This window comes from Rhipicephalus microplus, chromosome X (genome assembly GCF_043290135.1).
Source record: "Rhipicephalus microplus isolate Deutch F79 chromosome X, USDA_Rmic, whole genome shotgun sequence".
Taxonomy (NCBI): Eukaryota; Metazoa; Arthropoda; class Arachnida; order Ixodida; family Ixodidae; genus Rhipicephalus; species Rhipicephalus microplus.
In genome coordinates, this window is record NC_134710.1 from 389,279,259 (window position 1) to 389,303,415 (window position 24,157).

At 44.3% G+C, this 24,157-nt stretch overlaps 1 protein-coding gene across 1 annotated transcript; it reads right to left on the bottom strand.

Annotated features, from left to right (window-relative positions):
- Positions 1-9,622: 9,622 nt before the first annotated feature.
- Positions 9,623-12,121, bottom strand: LOC142776441 (uncharacterized). Its single transcript, XM_075880113.1, has one exon. The coding sequence runs from the start codon at positions 11,612-11,614 to the stop codon at positions 9,761-9,763; it is 1,854 nt and encodes a 617-aa protein (XP_075736228.1). The 5' UTR covers positions 11,615-12,121; the 3' UTR covers positions 9,623-9,760.
- Positions 12,122-24,157: the final 12,036 nt, after the last annotated feature.

Here is a 24,157-nt window from a genome sequence, read left to right on the forward strand (position 1 = left end):
AGATGAAGAATGAAATAGGAATAATTGTGCGTGAACACTACTACTGTGTATCTGCCACGAGAATTGCAGGCAGCGTCGCCGACATGAAATCGTACACCATTAGGCTAATGCGTGCGTTATTTAGTCCAATGGGGCAATACGAGTAAATCTCAGTTCCCATACGCTGTCACTCGAACACATGATATTAATATCTGGAGTTTTACGTCCCAAAATCGCGACATGATTGTCAGACACACCGTTTGTGCAGGGCTGCAGAAATTTTGACCACCTGGTGTTCTTTACCGTGCGTTGACATCGCACAGCAGACGGGCCTCAACCATTTCAAGCCCACCTTATTGTGACATTCTGGTCAGCAGCAGAGTACTGTAGTCACTGATGCACCATGGCGGACTACAAGAAGACATGCAAGACACATATGTGTGATTGATTTCAATCAAGAAGGAGGTGCCAGCCGGGTGACAGAAGAAGGAGACGCTGTAATTTGTTTTTGACTCATCCCGTTCTCTCATCGCTGAACTTTTACCGTTTTCACTAGGTAAATAAGTGTGCGAAAAGTGTCAGTAAATCTGCATGCTTTCATTTTCAGAACTTGCGAGTATCATTTCAGGAAGCCAGAGACTGTCATGCTACCAAACGAAGTCCGGGGTTGACGCAACCCTTACGTCTCAACAACGGACGCCTGCGGTAAGGTGGAGATAAACCTTGGACGCAATACATACATACATACATAATACATACATACATACATACATACATACATACATACACACATACATACATACATACATACATACATACATACATACATACATACATACATACATACATACATACATACATACATACATACATACATACATACATACATACATACATACATACATACATACATACACACATACATACATACATACATACATACATACATACATACATACATACATACATACATACATACATACATACATACATACATACATACATACATACATACGCACGCTATCTGAACGAAATAGTGCAGTCCAGGGCTATGAAGCAGCCACTAAGGATGCAAAAAAAAAGCAGGCACCCCATCAGTCAAACACAAGTGGGTGGATCCCGGTGAAAACAAGCACCGCAATGATGCTTAACTGTACGTTATGTGGGGCTAGTTGGTACATATTAGGCTGAAATACATGACGCAAGGTTGCCAAAGAGAAGAACGAGAAAAGACAGAAAGAGCGCCAACTCACAACTAAGTTTATTTTCATGAAGCACTCACAATATATAGGCTCTTGGAGGACATGCACATACCATTTAATTCACCGCACGTGCAGGCATGAACATTTTGATGATGTAATAAACGATTATTGCAATCATAATATCTGGAAACTAGAACAAACAGATATTCCTGATGTTAAGACGTCGAAAAAAAAACACAAACACACCCAAGCCTGGGCAAAAAAAAAATGCGAAGAAAAACAGCAAAAAGGACTGACAGACACTTCGTAGCAGCCATCTACAGTATATCTAGATCCAACAGTTGGAATTAACTATTATGCAAGAAAACTGAAGGCACGCTGACGCACGAGTCACCTTTCTTTCTTATGTGAAAGGCTTCGAGTAACTCCCGTGCCAGCGCATCCCGGCTCCCTACAAGTAGTCGCGTGCGATCAAACTGCGGCGTGCAGCCACAAGCAGCACAGTGGAAGGGCAAATGAGACCCTGTTCCATTCTTAATTGATAAAGAACGCTCCCTTACGGTCATTTGTACAGCACCCTGTCTGGCCTATATAGACCTTGCCACAGCTCAGGGGAACTTCATAAACAGTGCCCACGGCACAACGCAGGAAGAGCTTTTCGTGCTTCTTATCGCACACCGCCTTGACACCTCTTGAAGAAATGCGGGCACAGATCCTCGAAAGCTTATTCGGAGCAGAGAAAACCACCAGCACATGGTGCCGATTTGCAACCTTTTTCAGGTTGTGGGAGATTTTGTGCATGTATGGTACAACATGTGGTCTTTTCCTCTGTCCTTGCAATGGCTCAGGCCTCCTGCGTTCCCCTTTCAGCCTCTGAAGCAATGTTTCAGATACACTAAGACCGAATAAGAAAACCCGGCTGCAGTGAGCCATGATAACTGACAGCAAAAGACAATCAAACACTGTGTGCTGGCATAACTTGAACAGCGCAGAACAAAAACACATAGCAGCTATAGACCTTTTCACCACTTTAGAATGTGCAGAATCATATGAAAGAAGTCCTTTTCTCGTTCTATGGCTGAAGTTTGAACATACATGACCCTCGTCCAGAGTCACGTTAATATCGTAGGTAACTGTGCGATCATATGGGTCAGTTTTCAAACAACAGGGTGATACTCGCCGGTGATTTTAATATTCCGTGCATTGATTGGCGTGACCCCGTTTCCTTTTTCGATGTGAACATAAACCCTCTTGTGGATACCATGATTATGTGTGATCTAAAACAAACTGTTACAGAGTACACCAGAGAAGCTGGAAGTGCCCGTTCGGTAATAGATTTAGCTTTTATTAGTAATGATATTTCTACATACTCTGTGGATGTGGTTGATGGTGTGTCGGACCACAAGGCGGTGTACCTTTCCTTTCCGCTTGGTGATGCGAAGTTGCACAAAAAACAAGGAAAAAAGTTAATAAAAGATTTCGCTAAAGCCGATGACCATGCAATACCATGCGATGACCATGCTGTTTGTGGGAATTTTGTGATAACATGTCGGGCTGCGTCACAACTCTCTGGGATGCTCTGAAAGAAACTATTCATTATTGCATTGAAAAATTTGTCCCCTCCAAATATGTTCACACTAACAAAAATAACCCGTGGATGACAAGAGAAATCATTCATTTACACCGTAGGCTCTAACGGGCCAAAAACATAAAAAAACAGTTAGTGAGATATCTAAATTAAAAGTCAGCCTTGCTTCCAAACTCTCCGACGCAAAAACTAGGTATTTCACTCATTCATTACCTGAATTTCTGACAAAAAGCCCTGAAAAATTCTGGCGATATTTAGAACAAACAGATGCTACGCCCAGTCAAATAACTGTTGATGGTTCCATTGTAAATGATGCGTCGGTTGTCGCTGATCAGTTTAACAGATACTTCTGCTCCGTATTTTCTGCTCCCCAACATGAATCAACACATGACAATCTTTTTCCAGTAATGTCTTCCGAGTTCATAACTTATGAGGGCATATTTTCTTTGCTGCTTAACCTGAAAAATAAATCTTCAGCTGGTCCAGATAATATCCCAAACACATTCTTGCGTAAATATGCCGAACCCGTTGCGCACATTTTAACAAGCGTTTTTCGCCTCTCCTTCGAAAATTCCTTCATTCCTGATGACTGGCGCATGGCACGTGTAGTACCGGTGTTTAAGAAATGGGATCGTTTAAACATTGCAAACTACAGGCCTATTTCCTTAACGTGTACATCATGTAAGCTATTAGAACAGATAGTCGCAAATTACATCACAACATTTCTTGAAGAAAACCACCTGCTGTCGCCATTACAGCACGGATTTAGAAAAAAATTATCGACCACAACGCAGCTAGTTACAACAATTCATGAGTTTACGTCGTCGCTGGATACGGGGAATCAAACTGATGCTATTTTTTAGATTTTAGTAAAGCTTTTGATCTTGTCACGCATAGCAAACTCATTTCTAAATTATATGTCTTAGGTCGACCTGTTAACCTCATTGACTGGATCCGTTCTTACCTTCACAATCGCAAGCAGCATGTTAAAGTAAATGACTGCATGACTGGTATTCTACCAGTATCATCAGGAGTTCCTCAAGGTAGTGTTTTGGGACCTATTCTCTTTCTAGTATATATAAATGACATTGTTGAATCAATAGACACATCACAAGTCCACATAAAGCTTTTTGCAGATGACTGCATACTTTATAAAATGATTACTGCTCCGAATGACCAGAAGTGCCTGCAATCCAACCTTTGTGCCATTTCTAAGTGGTGTGAAGATTGGTCAATGAAATTAAATAGCGATAAATCAGTTGTCATGCATATAACAAATAAGAAACACCGTTTTAATTATACCTATTCTCTCAACAACTGTCCATTGACTGAGGTTAACGAATATAAATATTTGGGCGTCACAATTACAAGCCACCTAACATGGTCAAGCCACATTAATAAAACATGCTCATATGCTTCTAGAAAGCTCGGTTTTTTAAGACAGAAATTAAAAACAGCGCCCTCAGAAATAAAAATGTTGGCCTACAATGCTTTTATAAGACCGAAGCTAGATTGTGCTAGTGTCGTTTGGGACCCACATATAAAGAAAGATGTTAGGAAGCTTGAGATGGTGCAGCGAAAGGTGGTTCGCTTTATCTTTAATGCCTACCGCAGAAATGACTCGCCAACAACGATCATGGCTATTAATGATATCCCCACTTTACAATACCGAAGAGCTGTTGCCCGGCTGAAATTTCTACACTCACTTTATTTCCGTAAATTTAACATTTGTCCAGAAACTTATATACGAAATTGAAATTCAAGACAAACTCGACATACTCACAGCTACACTCTTGAACCTTACTTCGCACGTACTAATCTTTTCATGAACTCATTTTTTCTTCGGACGATAAATGATTGGAACGCGTTACCTTTTGAAGCATTCTGTGATAACGAAAATCCTGACTTCGATAACTTTGTATCTTTCCGTTTTTAACCGTACAACTCAAGATCTCGGACTGTCTCACGTTGTATTTGATTTGCATTCTCCGGTTGCAATTTGCAATTTCTTGCTGCCATTTAACTTTGTTCAAACGCTATCCTGTTTTCTACTGCCTTAACATGTTTTTATTGCTTGAACTTTCTTTTATTTAGGTTACATTGTGAATCACTTTTTATTATGCCCCCCTGCTTGGTCTTTCGACCGCAGTATTCTGTAAATAAAATTCTAAAAACTGCAAGCTTTCGTCAATGGGCAGTTCATAGGTAAAAAGCAAGCCTTTTTCATGTTGTCGGAACAGGTTTAAAACAAAATATACCTCGCTTGAGTGCGTTACAGGGTTAGTAGAAGCTAACACCACGAGGAAATTGTCCACATATCCAAAAATTTTAGCGAATTTTTCTGGATCACCGGCATTTTCCAAAGCACAATTAATAGACGCCGAAAAATGCTACAAAGAACAGGTGCAACGCAGGAGCCAATACAAATGCCCTTTCTTTGAATAAACAACCCATTATTAAAAGAGACAAAGGTGCTACGTAGGTAAAATTCTAAAAGTGACATGAAGTTGGAAACGGATATGCCAGATGTATTGATAACAGTTGTGCCCCCGTGCTCCTTGATGCAGTCCCTTACACAAGATAAAAGTTCATTATGAGGCACTGAATAAAAAAAGATCCTCAACGTCAATCGAAGAAAGATAACTGATGTCACTTCTGCTTTTCAAGAAATCTATGACGTCACAGGAGCTTTTTGTTGCGAAAGGATCTACAAACGCTAACGCATTTAAATTTTTCAACAGATAGCGACTCACTTGCAGCTGCCAAGTACCATTTTCTGTCATAATTGACCTCACCGGCATGTCAACTTTATAAGTTTTTACATTGAAAAACACTTCCCAGGAAGTTTTCTTGCATTCAAAAACTGATTTAGCCAGATTGACTAAATTAAATCTCTTGAACATTTCAACAGCATGACTTCTTACCTTTGACGCTTTTACAGTTGTAGACTAAAATTCTTCATAATAGCAGAACTGGCTTTGTCCAGGAAACTGGAAGTATACATCTCTACAAATCCGCTTTCTTTGTCTGCCCGAAGAAGAGAAAGTTCATGCTCCTTGAGGTACGAGACAACTCTGCCTGTGATGAACTTGGGACGGTCATTTCTTTAGTTCCGCAAAAGTGAGTCCGCACCCTCAAGTAGGAAGCGCTGGCGATTTTTCTCGTCAGCACTGCGGGAAATGCCTCGGTTCGTGGCAAGCAATTCGTGGGTTGATTTCAGCTTAATATGTACCAACTAGCCCCACATAACGTTCTGTTAAGCTTCATTTCTTCTACAAGGGGCCCTTTCCAGTCTGTTTTACCTTCTACTCAGGCTCAGGATTACGTGCACTTGACCGCTTCTGCTTCTTGCCATGCTAGGTTTATTGGTTATTGCTTAAGAAAAGGTCTAATACCCAACGACGCCACAATGCTTTTTGGTCCTGTTAAACTCTCGTTTGGCCATGCTAAACGCAACTGCAAAATTTTCAAGTCGGAACTTTGGAGGCAAGTGCGCCTATACCATGACCTGCTACGGCTGTGGTGTTTCTTGAGTTTCCCGGGAATAATAGCTGAAGAACAACTGCGGTTCTTTCATCGCTCAGCAAATGACACAACGGAGTACTGGTGGCAGTGCATCTTGGTTCGACTTCCCAAGCTCCAGAGCAAACGACCAATGCCGGACAATTTAAGAGTTCTTGAGAACGTGTCTTTTCCTGAGAAAGTTGCTTTGGTGCTCAAGAATGGACCAAAGTTCAGCGTTGTTCTTAAGGTATCAACCCACGAATTGCTTGCCACGAACCGAGGCATTTCCCGCAGTGCTAACGAGGAAAATCGCGAGCGCTGCCTGCTTGAGGGTGCGGACTCACTTTTGCGGAACTATAGAAATGACCGCCCCAAGTTCATCACAGGCGGAGTTGTCTCGTACTTCAAGGAGCATGAACTTTCTCTTCTTCAGGCAGACAAAGAAGGCGGATATGTGGTGATGTATACTTCCAGTTTCCAGGGCAAAGCCAGTTCTGCTATTATGAAGAATTTTGAGTCTACAACTGTAAAAGCGTCAAAGGTAAAAAGTCGTGCTGTTGAATTGTGCAAGAATTTTAATTGAGCCAATCTGGCTAAATAAGTTTTTGAATACAAGAAAACTTCCTTGGAAGTGTTTTTCAATGTAAAAACTCATAAAGTTGACATGCCGTTGAGGTCAATTATGACAGAAAATGGTACTTGGCAGCTGCAAGTGAGTCGCTATCTGTTGAAAAACTTAAATGCGTTAGCGTTTGTAGATCCTTTCGCAACAAAAAGCTCCTGTGACGTCATAGATTTCTTGAAAAGCAGAAGTGACATCAGTTATCTTTCTTCGATTGACGTTGAGGATCTTTTTTTATTCAGTGCCTCATAATGAACTTTTATCTTGTGTAAGGGACTGCATCAAGGAGCACGGGGGCACAACTTTTATCAATACATCTGGCATATCCGTTCCCAACTTCATGTCACTTTTAGAATTTTACCTACGTAGCACCTTTGTCTCTTTTAATAATGGGTTGTTTATTCAAGGAAAGGGCATTTGTATTGGCTCCTGCGTTGCACCTGTTCTTTGTAGCATTTTTTGGCGTCTATTAATCATGCTTTAGAAAATGCCAGTGATCCAGGAAAAGTCCCTAAAATGTTTAGATATGTGGACGATTTCTCGTGGTGTTAGCTTCTACTAACCCGGTATCGGACTCTAGCGAGGTAGATTTTGTTTTAAACCTGTTCCGACAACATGGAAAAGGCTTGCTTTTTACCTATGAACTGCCCATTGACGAAAGCTTGCAGTTTTTAGATATTAACCTGACTCTGGACGAGGGTCATGTCTGTTCAAACTTCAGCCCTAGAACGAGAAAAGGACTTCTTTCATACGATTCTGCACATTCTAAAGTGGCGAAGAGGTCTATAGCTGCTATGTGTTTTTGTTCTGCGCTGTCCAAGTTATGCCAGCACACAGTGTTTGATTGTCTTTTGCTGTCAGTTATCGCGGCTCGCTGCAGCCGGGTTTCCTTATTCGGTCTTAGTCAGTGTATCTGAAACATTGCTTCAGAGGCTGAAAGGGGAACGCAGGAGGCCTGAGCCATTGCAAGGACAGAGGAAAAGACCACATGTTGTACCATACATGCGCAAAATCTCCCACAACCTGAAAAAGGTTGCAAATCGGCACCATGTGCTGGTGGTTTTGTCTGCTCCGAATAAGCTTTCAAGGCTCTGTGCCCGCATTTCTTCAAGAGGTGTCAAGGCGGTGTGCGATAAGAAGCACGAAAAGCTCTTCCTGCGTTGTGCCGTGGGCACTGTTTATGAAGTTCCCCTGAGCTGTGGCAAGGTCTATATAGGCCAGACAGGGTGCTGTACAAATGACCGTAAGGGAGCGTTCTTTATCAATTAAGAATGGAACAGGGTCTCATTTGCCCATCCACTGTGCTGCTTGTGGCTGCACGCCGCAGTTTGATCGCACGCAACTACTTGTAGGGAGCCGGGATGCGCTGGCACGGGAGTTACTCGAAGCCTTTCACATAAGAAAGAAAGGTGACTCGTGCGTCAGCGTGCCTTCAGTTTTCTTGCATAATAGTTAATTCCAACTGTTGGATCTAGATATACTGTAGATGGTTGCTACGAAGTGTCTGTCAGTCGTTTTTGCTGTTTTTTTCCTCGCATTTTTTTGCCCAGGCATGGGTGCGTTTGGTTTTTTTTTCTTTGACGCCTTAACATCAGGCATATCTGTTTGTTGCTAGTTTCCAGATATCATGATTGCAATAATCGTTTATTACATCATCAAAATGTTCATGCCTGCACGTGCGGTGAATGAAATGTTCTGTGCATGTCCTCCAAGAGCCTATATGTTGTGAGTGCTTCATGAAAATAAACTTAGTTGTGAGTTGGCGCTCTTTGTGTCTTTTCTCGTTCTTCTCTTTGGCAACCTTGTGGCACGTATTTCAGCCAACACCGCAATGATGTACGCGGCTGTCTGCAGCCGTCTTGAACACGTAAACAAAAAATACTAAAGTATGGTTCTCACAAGTGATTGCTGCGAATAAGTTCGTGCGAAATCCGTTCTTTGCGCATTAGAATCATTATCAGCCATGCATCGCCAACTTTCTTATCCTTTAGTTTGGAAGAGCCGCACGAAAAGTACACAAGGCTATATATTGAATAGCCAGTACACAAGCGCTGCAAGTGCACATCACTGAACACGTGCCGAACGACGTAGTTTTTACAAATCTATTATTACGCTGGCAACTTGGGTGAATGTAAAATATTTTAAGGGACCCTTCGCCAGCCTCCGAACATACAATAAATGAGCGCGTTATTGTCGCCTGGCGTTTCTACTCTTTCTTGTGCACTTCGCGACTCGAAACAGCGGATAATGCGACGTCATTATGATACATACTCTTGATTGGTTCATCTACGCGAAAGATTAGTTATGCAACACTGTCTCTCCTTGCAGCCGCACACACATCTTTACATGTCTCGCATAACTATCGCCCGCAATCTACTCATTTCGCTTCATTTTATGTTTTGCAATGACGTGAGCCAACAAGGGTGAAATTTTGATGGGTTCCACGCTCAATTCTGACATTGTCCACGTGCTCTTAAGAAAAGAATGGCGAGGAAGAGATATCGCTTGGAAGGAAAGCTCTCTTGTTTTTGAGCTCGGTGTGTGCAGTTATATTCACAGGTAAATTTCATAGATCATTTGCATCAAAGCAGTCTTCTACACTCTGAGCCTCGCAGCGGCACATCATTTAAGACTTTGCGAAGCTTGGGGAAGCAACATGCATTATCGCGAAATCGGCCAGCTGATACAAATGAGGCTACGAAAGCGTTGTGGTAAAGAACTCGTGCGAGCGTTGGTGACATTTTTTAATTACTTTTCATTTGCAGAAAAATATGAACACATGATCTAGGTGTGCTTGAAGTTGGAGTTTGTTTAACATAAAGTTCAATGTTACGCGCAGAAACGTATACGCCAACCGGTCAGCAGCTAGAAACGGCTGTCGCTACGGTTGTGTGCGCTGGCAAGGCCGATGTAAGTAGATAAATCACAGAACAAGCAATACTTGATGACGGTGAAGGAGCGCGTTTGCTCACCGTGGCAGCGCTCGTTGACGATCCAGGAGAGACATTTGTCGGTTCCGCTCATGTCGTTGTAATGCAGATGCAACACTTCGAGGCAAGGCATGCTAGACGTGACCTTCTCGGCGAGCTTGATAACCACGTCGTCACGGACGCGCAGCTCATGGTACAGTGACAGAATGCGAAGGTGCTTGGCGCGCAAAATTTCGCGGCAAAATTCGTCTTCTTCCCAGTGTGGCCAGTTGTACATGAAGGTGAAGGAGCTAAGTGAAGTGTTGGCGCATAGAAAGTCTCCAATGTCTTGATAGACATTTTCTTCGCCCGTCCAGGTGACCATAGAGATGCGAAGTTTGGTGAGCCGACACGCCTTGATGAAGTCGAACGACTGCACCTTGCGTACGTAGAAAAGACTAAGGCGTCTCAGCTGGCTGCGCTTCGTCAGTGCTTCCATGCTACTCTCGCTGATGCACAGCGGCTCTGAGCACATTGTGCAGAAGCCACTGAGGCCATCGCGGGACACGCGCACGTCGAGCTCTTCGAGGTGCACACAGCCGGAGGCGAGCCCGTCCACGGAATCCTTGTAGTTGATGCCACATTGCGTGAGGGCCAGTGCTTGAAGTTGGGGCATGGTGGAAGCCACGATGGCGCAGCAGTTCACTTTTGTCTGGAAATGGAAGGAACTCAGGTTGAGTTGGGTGACCGAGCGACAAGAAGCGAACAGGCTGCCTAGGGGCTCGATCAAGGCGGGGCCGACATTGGTCTGTTTGCTAATGCGGCCCGGTGGGACCTGGGTCAAGGCTAAGGAGCGCACCTTGGACCAGCAGTCAAATGCTGACACCTCCGCGATTTCTTCTGGACTCACATTCTCTGGGTCTCTGATGGTGAGGAGGACTTGCTCGAATGGCAGGACGGCCTCTGGTTGGCCCGCAACGTCCGACAGGAATACGCAGTTGACTGCATCGGCTGTCATGTTAATGGTCATATTTCCAAGAATGGACGCCGCGACCTTGAATTTATTTACTGGCTGCCTAAAGATGAATCGCATGTACGGCCATCTCGGCTGGCGACACGTGACTTCCTCCTGCGAGTAAGTGAACGTCTGAACATGGGGAACGACTTCTTTCGCCATGACAGCGTATTGGTCGATGGCCTCGTAGTGGCTACCATGTGTGATATGAAAGTGAAGCTCTTCCAGTACTAAGCAGCGTTTCAGGATAGAAGAGATGATAAAATTGTCCGGATCGATGAACGAGAGCTCCATGTACATCCAACGCAGATTTGTGGCGTGTCCCTCGGGATTTTGCCTGGTGATTAGTGCGATGTCCCTATGTGCGGTAGGCTGCTCGTTCAGTCCGCAGAGCGTCCATTCGATCCGCTGCAGTAAGCTGAGTGGCCTGATAATCAGAGCTAGTACCTCTGCAGGGTTCACTCGGCAGCCGATGCAGGAGAGGTAGGTCAGGTTAGCACAAATGTTGGCATAGTGCAGTATGACGGATGGATTGGTCATGAAGCAGTTGTCGAAATGCAACTCCTTCACGAATGGCGTTCGCTTGGGAGTGAAGAAGGCACTCAAGGTTTGGGTTCCCACGTTGGGGCTGCAGTGGATTTTGCGGCAAATAACGTGGTCGTACACGAGGCTTTCGAAGCGCAAGCTGGATGCCTCTAGTGCCAACAGGGTTCCGCAATCCAGATGGGCGAGTATCTTGAGCCACACTTCATTCGGCAGTGCCGAGTAGTCGTACGATACGAGTTCGTCCGGCATGTTGACTTTCAAGATGATCCGTCTGAAAGATCAAGTGAAATGGTGTCCCGCAGCCGCAGTATTGGGCATCCGAGTGGGCGAATAAATCACGCGATTGGCAGGGAGCGTATGAGCGTCCGAGTGAGTGCGTAAGAGGAGGAGAGAAAGCTTGACTTGCGCATTAAAGCGCGTCAAGCAACACTAACTTCAAAAAGCAGTGACTCTTGGGGCGTATTTGCTTGTCACTTGCGGCACAAACGTGCATGCAAAACTAGTACAAAACAGCACTTTCTTGAAGCTTCGGAGCGCATGTCACGTACGCCGCACTTCGTCATGGAAAGATCCGGGCATGCGCCAGACAAGGAGGGTCTCTGTAACGTTACCTAAACGCTGTTGTTTTTAGCAGATATCATTGAAGCTGTGCCCACGAACACGAGACTCAAAGGGCACTGGTGTTGCCCTTTTGATCAAATGCAGAGGCGTCAGGAGGGCTGGGGATGGCACCGGCGATACTGCAAAGCCACGCTATCACACGTGCCTCCCGTGCTTGTAATGCCAAATGCAGCTGGTCTTGTCGCGATACGGCAAAACTAGGATGACCAGCGTGCCGACGTTCCTTCAAATGAGAAATAGTCGAGTAAAGTAGGGCCAACGTTGAGCAGCGCCTAGCATAAATGGTACATGCCCACGCTGGGTTGGGGGGAGCTTTAGTGGGCGTGTTATATTCATTCTCTTTGAAAGTTCGAAGCCACAAGGCGGCAACACTTGCTTTAGTATTTTGGGTCGCATTTAGTGTTCTTTTTGCTTGTCCCTTGTTTAGATAAAAAAACGTTCATTCCTATGTCAATCACCAACGTTTTCGTCTTCGCCATAGTAGATGTTTGCGGCCGAGCAGGCGGGTAACTTAAAGCGAAATCTCGCAGCAGGGGTCTGCATATCGGAGTATTTCTTAAACAATTGCATTTCTTTAACAATTAGGTTTGGTTCCAAGCAACGCGCTACTGGATGGAGGCAACTGGCTCGCCACGGAACCCAAAGGTCATGAAGGAATAAATATAGAGGAGAGGCCATTACTTCATATTTTATGAAGCCGCAAGTGGAGAAGAGTAGAGGATTCCTCATCGTAATGTTGGTCCCGCTACGGTGGCTTGCGCATGTGCAATGGGCGCCAACGAGAGAGAGGCGAGCCGAGCGAGCAGCGTCGGGTGGCACCGCCGCCATGCGATAGACGAGCTGAAAAAGCGAATATTCGGGGCTGATTATGAGCAAACGTGCTGCGATACTCGCTTGTATAGCGCCTGCGTGCCATTCGCAACTTTATTACGGCTCATATTGCGAATCTACAATACACTTGCAGCTTTGCACTTTGTGTTTACCCGCTTAATGCAAGAGAGCAATGGCGCGAATCGGCCGCATAATCTCCGTGACAGGATGCTTTCTTCTGCAGATATGGTAAGTTCGGGGCACGGAACATGATATAACAGTGAAGTGTAATTTATCTGTATTCATATTGAACCAGATGAAGCACCTCTAAATCATTCTTTGCCGTGTGTGTGACGATACGCGCACACGAGTATCCTTCGCAGCAGCGAGGATTTATTTATTTATTTACAGTACCTGCAGCGCCCGCAAGGGGCATTAGTGTAGGGGGGAGATAATGATTTCGAAATGCAGAAAGGCGACAGTCCAATAACACTGAGTTGAACATAAAAGAAATACAGATACATATTAAAGCATCCAATGGTGACGTAATAAACATTGACGTGTGTGAAGGTACAGCAGCAAGAAAAAAATATATATATATATAAAATGCATACGCACACACACACACACACACACACACACACACATATATATATATATATATATATATATATATATATATATATATATATATATATATATATATATATATATATACACAAAAAAAGATCTGAAGCGTAGATCGCTAGAGAGATGAAACGAAAGTGTAGGCAACTTTAATGTGTGCTCAGGCTAACGATAAAATATGATGTTCCAGCGCAGTGGCGAATGTTTCCCTGGACGCGACTACAATTTCAAGAGGTAGTTTGTTCCATTGCCTAATTGATCGCGGAAAAAATGAATATTTAAAAAGGTTGACTGGAGTATAAAGTTGGGCATGTTGGTAAGACATAGTTGATCGACGTAGCACGTTTAGAAACATAGGAAAAGAGAAGGGACAAAAGGGAGTGTTTACTTCCAACAAAATCTTTATTTCGAGGAGCGTACATATATATGCTCACAAAATTCGAAGACAACAGATAAACAGATGAAAAACCCTCTATTGCCATGCGCTAAAAACTTATGATCTCAAAAATGACAATTCTTTTTCACAAAGACCGAGAGAAGGAGTGCTGACGCAGTTCAGCCCTAACCTACTAATCTTTTCTGCTTCAATAATCTTCCTTGTCATTTTATTTCTGTTTTTTCCTATGATTACCGTACCATGAAAAAGTAGTTTGCAGCCACACGTGCTGCAATGTAGTGCCAAAAAACCATCTCGACCATTTCTTACGTTGCAAGCGTGTTCGCGGAGCTGGCCATTAATGCACCTGCCAGTTTGTCCTATGTAGTATTTACCGCATGAAAGAGGTATCTGATAGATTTCAAATTGCGCGCATGTGACAAACAGTGTTAAGTGCTTTTTAGAGCATCCCGGTTTTGCATGTGAAACAACTTTCATACACAAGTACGAGAGCTTTTTCGGGGCAGAAAACACCACTTTTTACATTGGCCCGCTCCCCAACCTTTTTCAAGTTGTGGGAGATTCCATGCAGATAAGGCACTACGGCAAGCTTCTGACGTCTTACTGGCTCATCATGAGGGAGAGCATGCTGCAAGGACTGAAGCTTCTTGACCAGAGTACCCGCGACGGAAACCTGTACGTGAGAGAAGTAGCCAGCGTCCAGAAGTCGTTCTGCTTGTTCCTTGAAACTAGCTGCCATCAGATGTGCTCCCTTCTGTCCCTTCCCTTGTCCTATGTTTCTAAACGCGCTACGTCGATCAATTAAAAAGGTTAATTCTGGTAGCGAACTCGCGCACTTTAAGGGGGTGATCAGTACGAGCAGATATATACGTAGGCTCCGATATGTAGTTTTCTTTGTGAATACCCGTTAAACCATGGAATATTTTGCGAAACAGAGATAAACGTAAGAATTTGCGCCTGTCTTCAAGAAGAGGCCATCCTAAAGTACTCCTGATTTCGAAAAATCTTTTAGAAAAGTTGTAATCACCCGAGACGAAACGGGCCGCTCTCAGCTGCACGCGTTCTAGAGCGTTGATGTTCACTTTAGATCAGTGGACTGCGACCATAATGGAAAAAAAGAAAAACTACGCCAAAGATGATGTTACCCCGCTTAAAGCCCTAACCGCATGCACGCAATTTCCTCGCGAGAGTGACAAACGACAGTGACAAGATTTGCTTTCGCGCAGGCCCATCCGTCGCCGCCGCTTGTCCCGCCACGTGTTTCTGAAGAACTAATAAAGATCGCTTGTCACCCGGAAGCCAGCGTGTCGATTTCCGGCAACATGGCTGCGCCCCTGGTTCTCGCTGCAGCTGCAATTTGCTCTCGATGCTTCTTATGGGCGCGTACATCACGGTATGGAAGGTATCGACAACTTTTTGTACATTCCCATTTCACGTGGAAAGTGAGAGAGCGGCAATATTTTGTCTTAAATTTTGTTATAGAAGGTTTGTTTTGTTATCTCAACGTTAGCATGTGACAATTTGGTCAGTTCCTACCATGCGAAGTGCATGATAGCGAACTCTTCTGGGCAGCCTGTCGTGGTTAAATCAAAGATTGCGAAAAAACAAGGTCAATGAATGTTTTTGCGGCTTCCTTATGTCCCACAAGACAATAATAAGTTTGGCATGTTGTCATCAACCAAATTTTAAACTTCTATTGGGAATTTATGGGCATGCACACGAGTTTTCATTCAAGCAACAGTGACACTGCATCTCACCCACATGCGGTTGCAGCTGTCACGACGCGAGGGCGTGACGAAGCAAGTTTGTCGCTGGCGCTTTTCGCTTTCACTAGGCAATCACGTGCATGCGGTTAGGGCTTAGAACGTAAACAGGAAGCGATAATAAAAAAAATCAATCTCCTTACTGTGTCAGGCACGTGTTATTTTTACTCGGCAAGCTCTGATTGATCGATATGCGCGGTTTAACGTCCCAAAACAACTATATGATAATGAGAGACGCCGTAGTGGAGGGCTCCGGAAATTTCGACCACCTGGGATTCTTTAACGTGCACCCAAATCTGAGCACACGGGCCTACATCATTTCCGCCTCCATCGGAAATGCAGCCGCCGCCGCCGGGATTTGAACCCGCCACCTGCGGGTCAGTAGCCGAGTACCTTAGCCACTAGACCACCGCGGCAGGGCCAGAGAGAGCGGAACACATCTGTTTCGTTTGAGTCTCGTGAAAGTGTGCCAAAACTGAATTTTCGGCTTTAACTAGCTGCATTTGTATGAACCGCGTAGCCTGAATAAGTACACTGTTTTTACCACAGCAGTTCATACAGAACTGATATAAAATCAAAGGAATAATTTGTTGCATGAAGCCACGTAAATTCAAGCACACTGAGAAATTCTTTATTCAGATCTATAAGAGGTATATAATATTCATTCTGTAATAGTATCGAAAGTTGGGTGAGTTGGTTTGAGGACAATATTGCAAACATTTCGGCACGCACACAATAGACGGAAAAACGAAATGCGAGAAGGCAAACAGGTGCTAACTCCCAACTCAGTTTATTGAAAGAAGTACACAAAACATATACAAAAATGATTCCAAGAATATTCATTCGCTCAAGGTCATCTCATATGGTTACAATCTGAAAGTTCACGTGACGTCAGGAAAAATATACTTGAAAAATTCGTTCTCGTAAGCTAGGATTATCAGTTGACCGTTCATGCGTAACATCATGGCATTGTTAGCAAAATTAAAATCGAATCAGGTAAGAGCCTAAATCGTCCTGTCCAACGTTTCGACAGAAGGATTGGTTTCTGTCAAAGCAGCTGCGTTATCACAGGCGTGTTATAGTTTGGTGAACTTGTGCTCGTTGCCTTCCTGTTGTTGTCGGTAACATGAGGAAGAGAACACAGAGAGAACAAAAACTTATACATTATTCACTAGCGAGCCACGATCATGGGCACAAGTAAAATGTCTTGCTTCTGATAGTAGAAATGGGCCCGGTATAGGACAGAGTCTGGAGAAAATTTATACGCAGGGAAAGCTTGCAAGTTGCGCTGGTGACAAACACGATAGCGGCGCCGATAGTCCCGTCAGAGACAAGTTGTCATCCGCTCAAGCTCTTAGTTATACAACCATGGAAGCGGTGAGTTTTGTAAGTATTTTAGGTTACTATTGACTGATGTAGTGGAAGAAGTCAATGAATGTGCAAGTTATGCCAGTTGGAAGAACGAAGAGAATGCGCGAGCAAGACAGGTTCACCTACAATCCTATACTAAAATTACGAATAAGTTAAAAATCAATTGGTCAAGTGACCGAAGCACAATATAATATAGTGTGCACTGAACCCGAAAATTTTATTCGGTATGATTAAGCACAGGTGAAATAGCTAAACCAAACGAAGAAAAATATTGAACTGCAGGCATGCGTATCTTGTTGAAGACAGTGTAAAAACCAATCATTCAGGAGGCAGAACCCACAATTCGTGTTCTCAAGCAGGTCTTTGTAGCAGTGACGTATTCGTGGATAAAACACGCTACAGCTTAAAGTCCAGCCGTCGTGGCTTCGTTGCCAATTCGTCCAAAATCTATCCAGGTTATAAGGGATCTTCTCTGTGAATATTTAGGGAAGCTAGACCATTCAACCTTAGCGCACCAGTCATGCTGCGAAGATAGGTTTTAAGAAGTCTCAGAGTTGAGAAGCACCTCTCACTTGTGAAAGTCGTTAGTGGCAGAGTAGCCATAATTTGAAGTAGTTTTTAAATCGCAGGAAAAATACTTACCTGGACAGGATTTCAGTGCTTCCAGAGGATCCATTGGGCGTTTTTCAAACTGCTGAAGCTTACTGTACCAAAAATATAGCTCTCCCACAGCAGACGAAATCGAGTCCCCGAAATCAGGACTGTAGCTCTCACAGAGAATGCGCATCGGATTTTCATCATCCTTGCTCGGCAACAGACTTAATGAAAAAGGAAGCAGAATTTCAAATTCAGTAGGAATGCTCTTGTGCTTCCCTAATTTCTCATCGACTTGTTCTGCGAAGACTTCCAGAAATGGGAGGAATACACAACAACGGCAGTACTCCTCCGGAGTCGATAAAGGGACATTTGAGCGCATCCTTTGCTGACCTTCGAACCTTGGCATTTCAATAACCAAGCCAAGCTTTTCACAAACTAACACAACATGTTCAAAACGTTGATTAAATACCTCTTAAGCTTGGGATCTAAGGTTACGAACAGTAAACAATGCGTCATCAGCCAACCTTAGAGCGGAGGAAAGATCCAAGTTGACAGTTTGCAAGTATTTGCTTAACGGCAAGCTTATAGAGAAAATTTTTTCCGCAACAAAAAGAGAGACGAGAAAGTCGCTTCTCGGCAAAGCGCTCAAAAGGATTTCAGCATTGGACAAAGATTCCCGATCATCCCAGCTTTCGCTAATGTCTTGGAGAGCAGACACAATGGGGTGGAGAATAATTACAAACGCATTCAGAGATTCGTGTCTCAGAACCCATCTCGTTGGACAAAGTGACTTTAAGCGTGCCACACGAGCTTTTGGTATTAAGTTTTCAATTCGGTCACCTAAAACAGCCTGGCGTTTTGGACTCGCATGAGAAAACTCACATACTTTCGCCACGATTCCCATGCAATTTCTAATCTGAGGCACAGAGCATGCACTCGACAGACTGAAATTGAGGCTGTGAGAGCCACAGTGAACATATTGACGTTAGCACACTGCTGTTGGACGAGTGCTTGAACGCCGTTGCATGCACCACTCATTGAGGCTGCACCGTCATACCCTTGACCTACTCGGTTGCAATGCCTATATCCTTTAAGCTTTTTAAAATTGTATGGGCCAGGCCCGTTCCAGTTAGGTCAGTTAGAGAAATAAACTGCACAAACTCTTCCAAATTTCATTTTTTTTCCATGTCCACGTAGCGTGCACAAATCGAAAGCTTCTCAACGTCGGCTATATCGACTGTCTCATCAGCCAATACTGCGAACCATTTAGCAGCTTCGACTTTAGAAAACTATCTTTCACAGAATGATGCAATTGCACTGAGATAACCTCATTTTGGGTTCTACGACTAGTGCAAAAAAATTGCATTAACGCCACTTCCTTCGAGGTGAATCTTTAAAGAATCATCCCTGTTGCAGGTACGTAACCTAAGCAAGGCCTTGAAATTCCCTTCGTTCTCTGCAGGCTCGCTCGACAAATCTATTCGCCCTCCATTTCTATGACCTCAAAGAGCAACTCCCTGTCTTCCGCACCAGACTACCGCTGTAAACAGGAGTAAGTTTTTTTCTATTCTTGGGCATTTGCTCTCTTAGCCTGTGGTCAAGATCATGGTCAATAGAGTTTTTCTTGCCATATAAAACTGCTAGAGAATGGTCCGCGTCAAGGACGCTGTTTCTGTGAAATCACTTTTTCCCATGCTCGTTAAAAGCCTCAATCACGTTCTTCCAGTTGTCAAACTTCGACATCACAGGTTTGCCTGAGGGCAGGACTCGCACACCGACTCCAGATAGAGTGAAAAGGACACAATATTTACAAAAAGGCGCCGTTCTCCTTTTTGGAACAGACGAGCCAGTTCCATCGCTGCAGCCACCGGTACTGAAACTTCAGTTTTCTTGTTCCTGTTGCCCTGAACGGAAAGTTTGCGGCAGGCGTCCATGCGCTCGTCAGCAACTCATTTTTCTTGACATCGGTCACTTACAACGGGTTTTTGTAATTAATGTACAGACACTAACCAGCAATTCTCAATTACAACATCAAGATTGGCATCCCTCATTCTGGGTTGTCATATCCCAGATCATAAAAACACAACAAAAACAAAGAGGTTACACAGAAAAAAGCTGCCTTTTCACGGAGATTTTGTCGTTGAGATTAGGAAGTAGCAAGCGCCGCTGTGAGACATATACAAATACACATTATTTCTTGAGACAGCAACTATGCATAATCAATGATAAAAAAAAACGTTATTTCGTATCAGGCTTGTTTGTTAACTGGGCTTCCGCCTAAGTGTCGGCTACAAAATTCCTATAAAAATACACATTTCAGAATTCAAAAGAATATTCTGCGTAAATTTGCTAAGGAAAAACAATTACGGATTGGAAAATGAGACAGTTGCTCAATCATTACAGTGCCGAGGTCCCCGAACAACTTGCCTAAGCTACTGCGTTCTCTTGTACTCACGCCTTGGGGGGCAGCTAGCGGCACATGAACAGAAAAGTGGTCAAAGTACAAAACAGTGAATACCATAAGTTGCTTCGACGTATCAACTTCCAGCCTTTATTATCGGAAGCCTGGAGTTCAGATGTAATCAATCACCTGCCGCAGGTAAATTTTGTATTTCCGTTACGCAGGTCACTCTGCCATAAGATACATTTTGTAAGTTTTGTCAATGTGACATATACTAAACTGTCTGCTTTTTTTGCGCGGCCAAGTTAATACGTACAAGTTACACATGTAAAAGACTAATATATATCACTTGAACATTTTGCATAGCAATGATTGTTATCGAGTTGTGTCATTGTGTAAAAAAATTCGAGATATAGAAACGGCCGTTGCTACAATAAAAAGAAAAACCCAGAAAAGTATTTAAGCGACGAACCATAGTTCTCATAGGACTTGAATGAATGCATACTGGGGCCCCGCCGCGGTGGTCTAGTGGCTAAGGTACTCGGCTGCTGACCCGCAGGTCGCGGGTTCAAATCCCGGCTGCGGCGGCTGCATTTTCGATGGAGGCGGAAATGTCGTCGTCCCGTGTGCTCAGATTTGGGTGCAAGTTAAAGAACCCCAGGTGGTCAAAATTCCGGAGTCCTCCCCTACGGCATCTCTGATAATCATATGGTGGTTTTGGGACGTTAAACCCCACGAATCAATCAATCAGTCAATGAATGCATACTGGGTACTACTGGGCTTTCTATACTCTGTAATATTGATTATAAACTGTATGCACCGTTCACTATAGTACAACTACAGTTCTCACACCATGGGTGAACTGCATTATGACCACACTTACCGACTTGCCAGCGTAGATTCCCAGGTCAATTGGCTGCAGAGGTTCATCGAATAAAGCATACTCGCTGAGGACTTCCTGACTGCTGGACTCAACTGACGACGACATCAGATCAGTTACAGGTTCCTCTACGGCTAGGACTTGGCATTGCGGCGTTGTTGCTGCCTCTTCAGAATCCGCACACGGTCATTTTTTTTTTTGGGGGGGGGGGGGGGGGAGTAAGTGAGGATCGTGTTCGACTGGCACTTCAGCGAGGACGTTTTTGCGAGGTAGCTCATCGTCGACGCTGATTCACGCAGCAGACACAAAAATAGGTTCTAGCCAGATAACTAAGCGTATAGGGATCTGTGCACACCTAGCTTTATAGCTTCCGTCGTCTATAAAAAGAAGTGGTAAATAAAAGAGAGAGAGAGATGTTTATTGAAGAAGAAAAAAAAACATGGCACCCGAACATTTCTCGCATTTGCCCAAAATCCTTTCCTTTCCTTGCACCCAAAATCATTGACTCATTGTGCCACGGCTTCTTGCCCCGCCCACACACAGACGCGACACAAAAAAGCATTCTGAAAGTCTGGGCAAGTGAAGTCATGTGATGCTGACGGCGCACGTGCTATTATAGATGAGGTGGTTTGCGTAACTTAGAAAGTACCGCACCATTGTGGTGTTGACAGACGAAAAATTACACTCATGCATTGAACAAGCGTACTAAAAGCGAGGCTTGCTCAGAAATGCCGTAACAAATATAAATGAGCTTCAAGTAATATCGTCGTGTGCTCGTACGTGCTATGCAGCTTCCGTGGGGTCGCTGTCGGTTCGATGAACAAGCCGTGTGTGAGGTCGGTTTCTTCTCGCCCCGCTAACGCGCGCCACGTCCTTCCACTGTCAATAAGGTTAAGGGAAAATGCGCAATCGCTCTGCTGCAGCCATTAGGGGAGAGACGACACGATTCATCTGCCTGGCGCCGCAGCAGCTGTACTATAACAGGAACACGCAAGGGATACCGTCGAAGCGGTTGCTCATTGTTTCTCTGGTATGATGATAGTTATAGCTCGAGAACAAAACGACGACACAGAGACAAGAAGGACACGAAAGACACGAGCGATACCAACTAGCCCAAGCTGCCACACTTCTAAGTTACGTTTCTCTGGTGTTTCCAGCGGGGCATGCCACGGAACAGGCGTACTGTGCCTGCGTTTCTGCCTCCGCTGCAACGTCCAGGTCGAGGTGGGCGATTTCAGACAATGAGCCCGCAGTAAGCGGCTCATATTCTTAAAGAAAATGGTTCGTATCCCGGCTGCGGCGGCTGCATTTCCGGTGAGGACGGAAGTGTTGTAGGCCCGTGTGCTCAGATTTGGGTGCACGTTAAAGAACCCCAGGTGGTCGAAATTTCCGGAGCCCTCCACTACAGCGTCTCTCATAATCATATCGCGGTTTTGAGACGTCAAACCCCCCAAATCAATGAAATGAATTCTTAAAGAAAATAGGAAACATGTGTGTCGTTGTCTGAAACTTACTTCGAAATCGAAAACGTGTGCCTAAAAGCTCGATGATAGTTATAGCGTGAGAACAAAACGACGACACAGAGACAAGAAGGACACGAAAGACACGAGCGCTGTCTTTCGTGTCCTTCTTGTCTCTGTGTCGTCGTTTTGTTCTCGCGCTATCACTATCGTCATGCCATACCAACTAGCCCAAGCTGCCACACTCCTAAAAGCTCGGCGGATGGATTGGCTGCGGCGAACACAGTCGACGCCGTCTATTCTTTGGAAATTTGGGTGGGCATTGTACAGACGTTCTGGAAACCGTACGGGTCTTTCTTCAACGTTTCAGGAAGAGGACGCATGAAGAGGGCTTTATTTTGGCACGCATGAAAGGGTGCTTCGGTCGGTGGTGGTGCATGTCGGCAAGAACTCAGGAGTAAGAGGGCTGGGCGGGTAGGAATGAGTTCAAAGGCGGAAAGTTGTTAACACGTGCGGATTTGTCGGTAACCTGAGGGACAGAGAAAGGGGGATACTCGAAAAGCCGGGTTGTGCGACATTGTTCACTCACGTTTTTTTTTTATTTTTCCTTTTTTGCTCTGCGCATACAGGAGCGAAGGCCCAACCTGTACACAAAAGGCAGGTTGCCTTGAGTGAGGTTAGCGTTGCTTGGGGCCCTTTGAGTATGCCAGGATTCATTTCCGGTAATTTGTTCCACTTACTAGGGCAGCAGTTTAAGAAAGGTTGACGTGGTGATGCACGTCTTTGGAATGCTCGGCTAAGGGGTTGTAATTTCCTGCGATATTGAGGATGTCGTTTCCGGATTTGTTTGAGCTTCTCGGTTTCGATTACGAAGTTGTCGCCGCAGCCAGAGCAAGCAATTTTTCAAGACAATATTCTGTTTTTTCGGAGGCTGGTTTTAGCGAATAGGTAGAGAGCAGGCTATTCTCTTTGTAACTTGCGTGCAAATCAAATCCCCAGTTTTATGAGGATACGAGCGATGGTTTCGCTGGTGCCCCGGATATTGCGGAAAGAGACGTATTTCTGTAGTTGTGTTGATAGGGAAGGCCTCATGCTGGATTTATCAGCTAGCATGGTGGTGTTTGTTAAAGGGCATTGCTTTCTGGATAAAATATTTCAGGTAGCCGTATTTGGTAATTGTCCTGAATATTGTGCATTTTCCTCTTTTTTTCAATTTGTGTGCTGAGGTGGTTCGGCTTCCTGCGGTAATGTCCCAACGAGTGATGTATTGTGGGTTTTTAAACGGACAGAAGTGATCCGAACATACCGACTAGTGAATCTGTGTTTCCATAGTTTTATTTTCAGGTTACAAGAACACGCGAAAGAAATAGCGGGGAGTCTGCCATTTAAAGGGGAATGAAATTCTAGTTTGGTGGCATTTAGATTTAGACACACACACACACACACACACACACACACACACACACACACACACACACACACACACACACACACACACACACACACACACACACGCACACGCACACGCACCCCCCCCCCCACACACACACACACACTAAGAAAGGAAGGCTCGAACTACGTGTACTTTAAATTTCGCAAGTGTTTAAAATTATTTATCTTCGTGGATTGGTAGTTACTTTAATTTGGTGCCAAATGGAACCTTACGCCAACTGCTGCGACCTCTAATCGGAAGCGGTGACCCGTGGTTATGAAATTTAGGGCTCAATAGCATTTGCAGCCAGAAAAGCTCTCACGGCTCAGTTGGCCGTTAGAGCACCCTCGTTTCCAGTTTGTGTTTTGGAGAGCTCATTTTGACGTAGAAGAATATATGTTGGAAAGGAGAGTTGCGCATATTATTGACTATT

Coding starts and splice junctions, on each gene's coding strand:
- LOC142776441 (XM_075880113.1), bottom strand. CDS start 11,614: ATGCCGGACGAACTCGTATCGTACGACTACTCGGCACTGCCGAATGAA.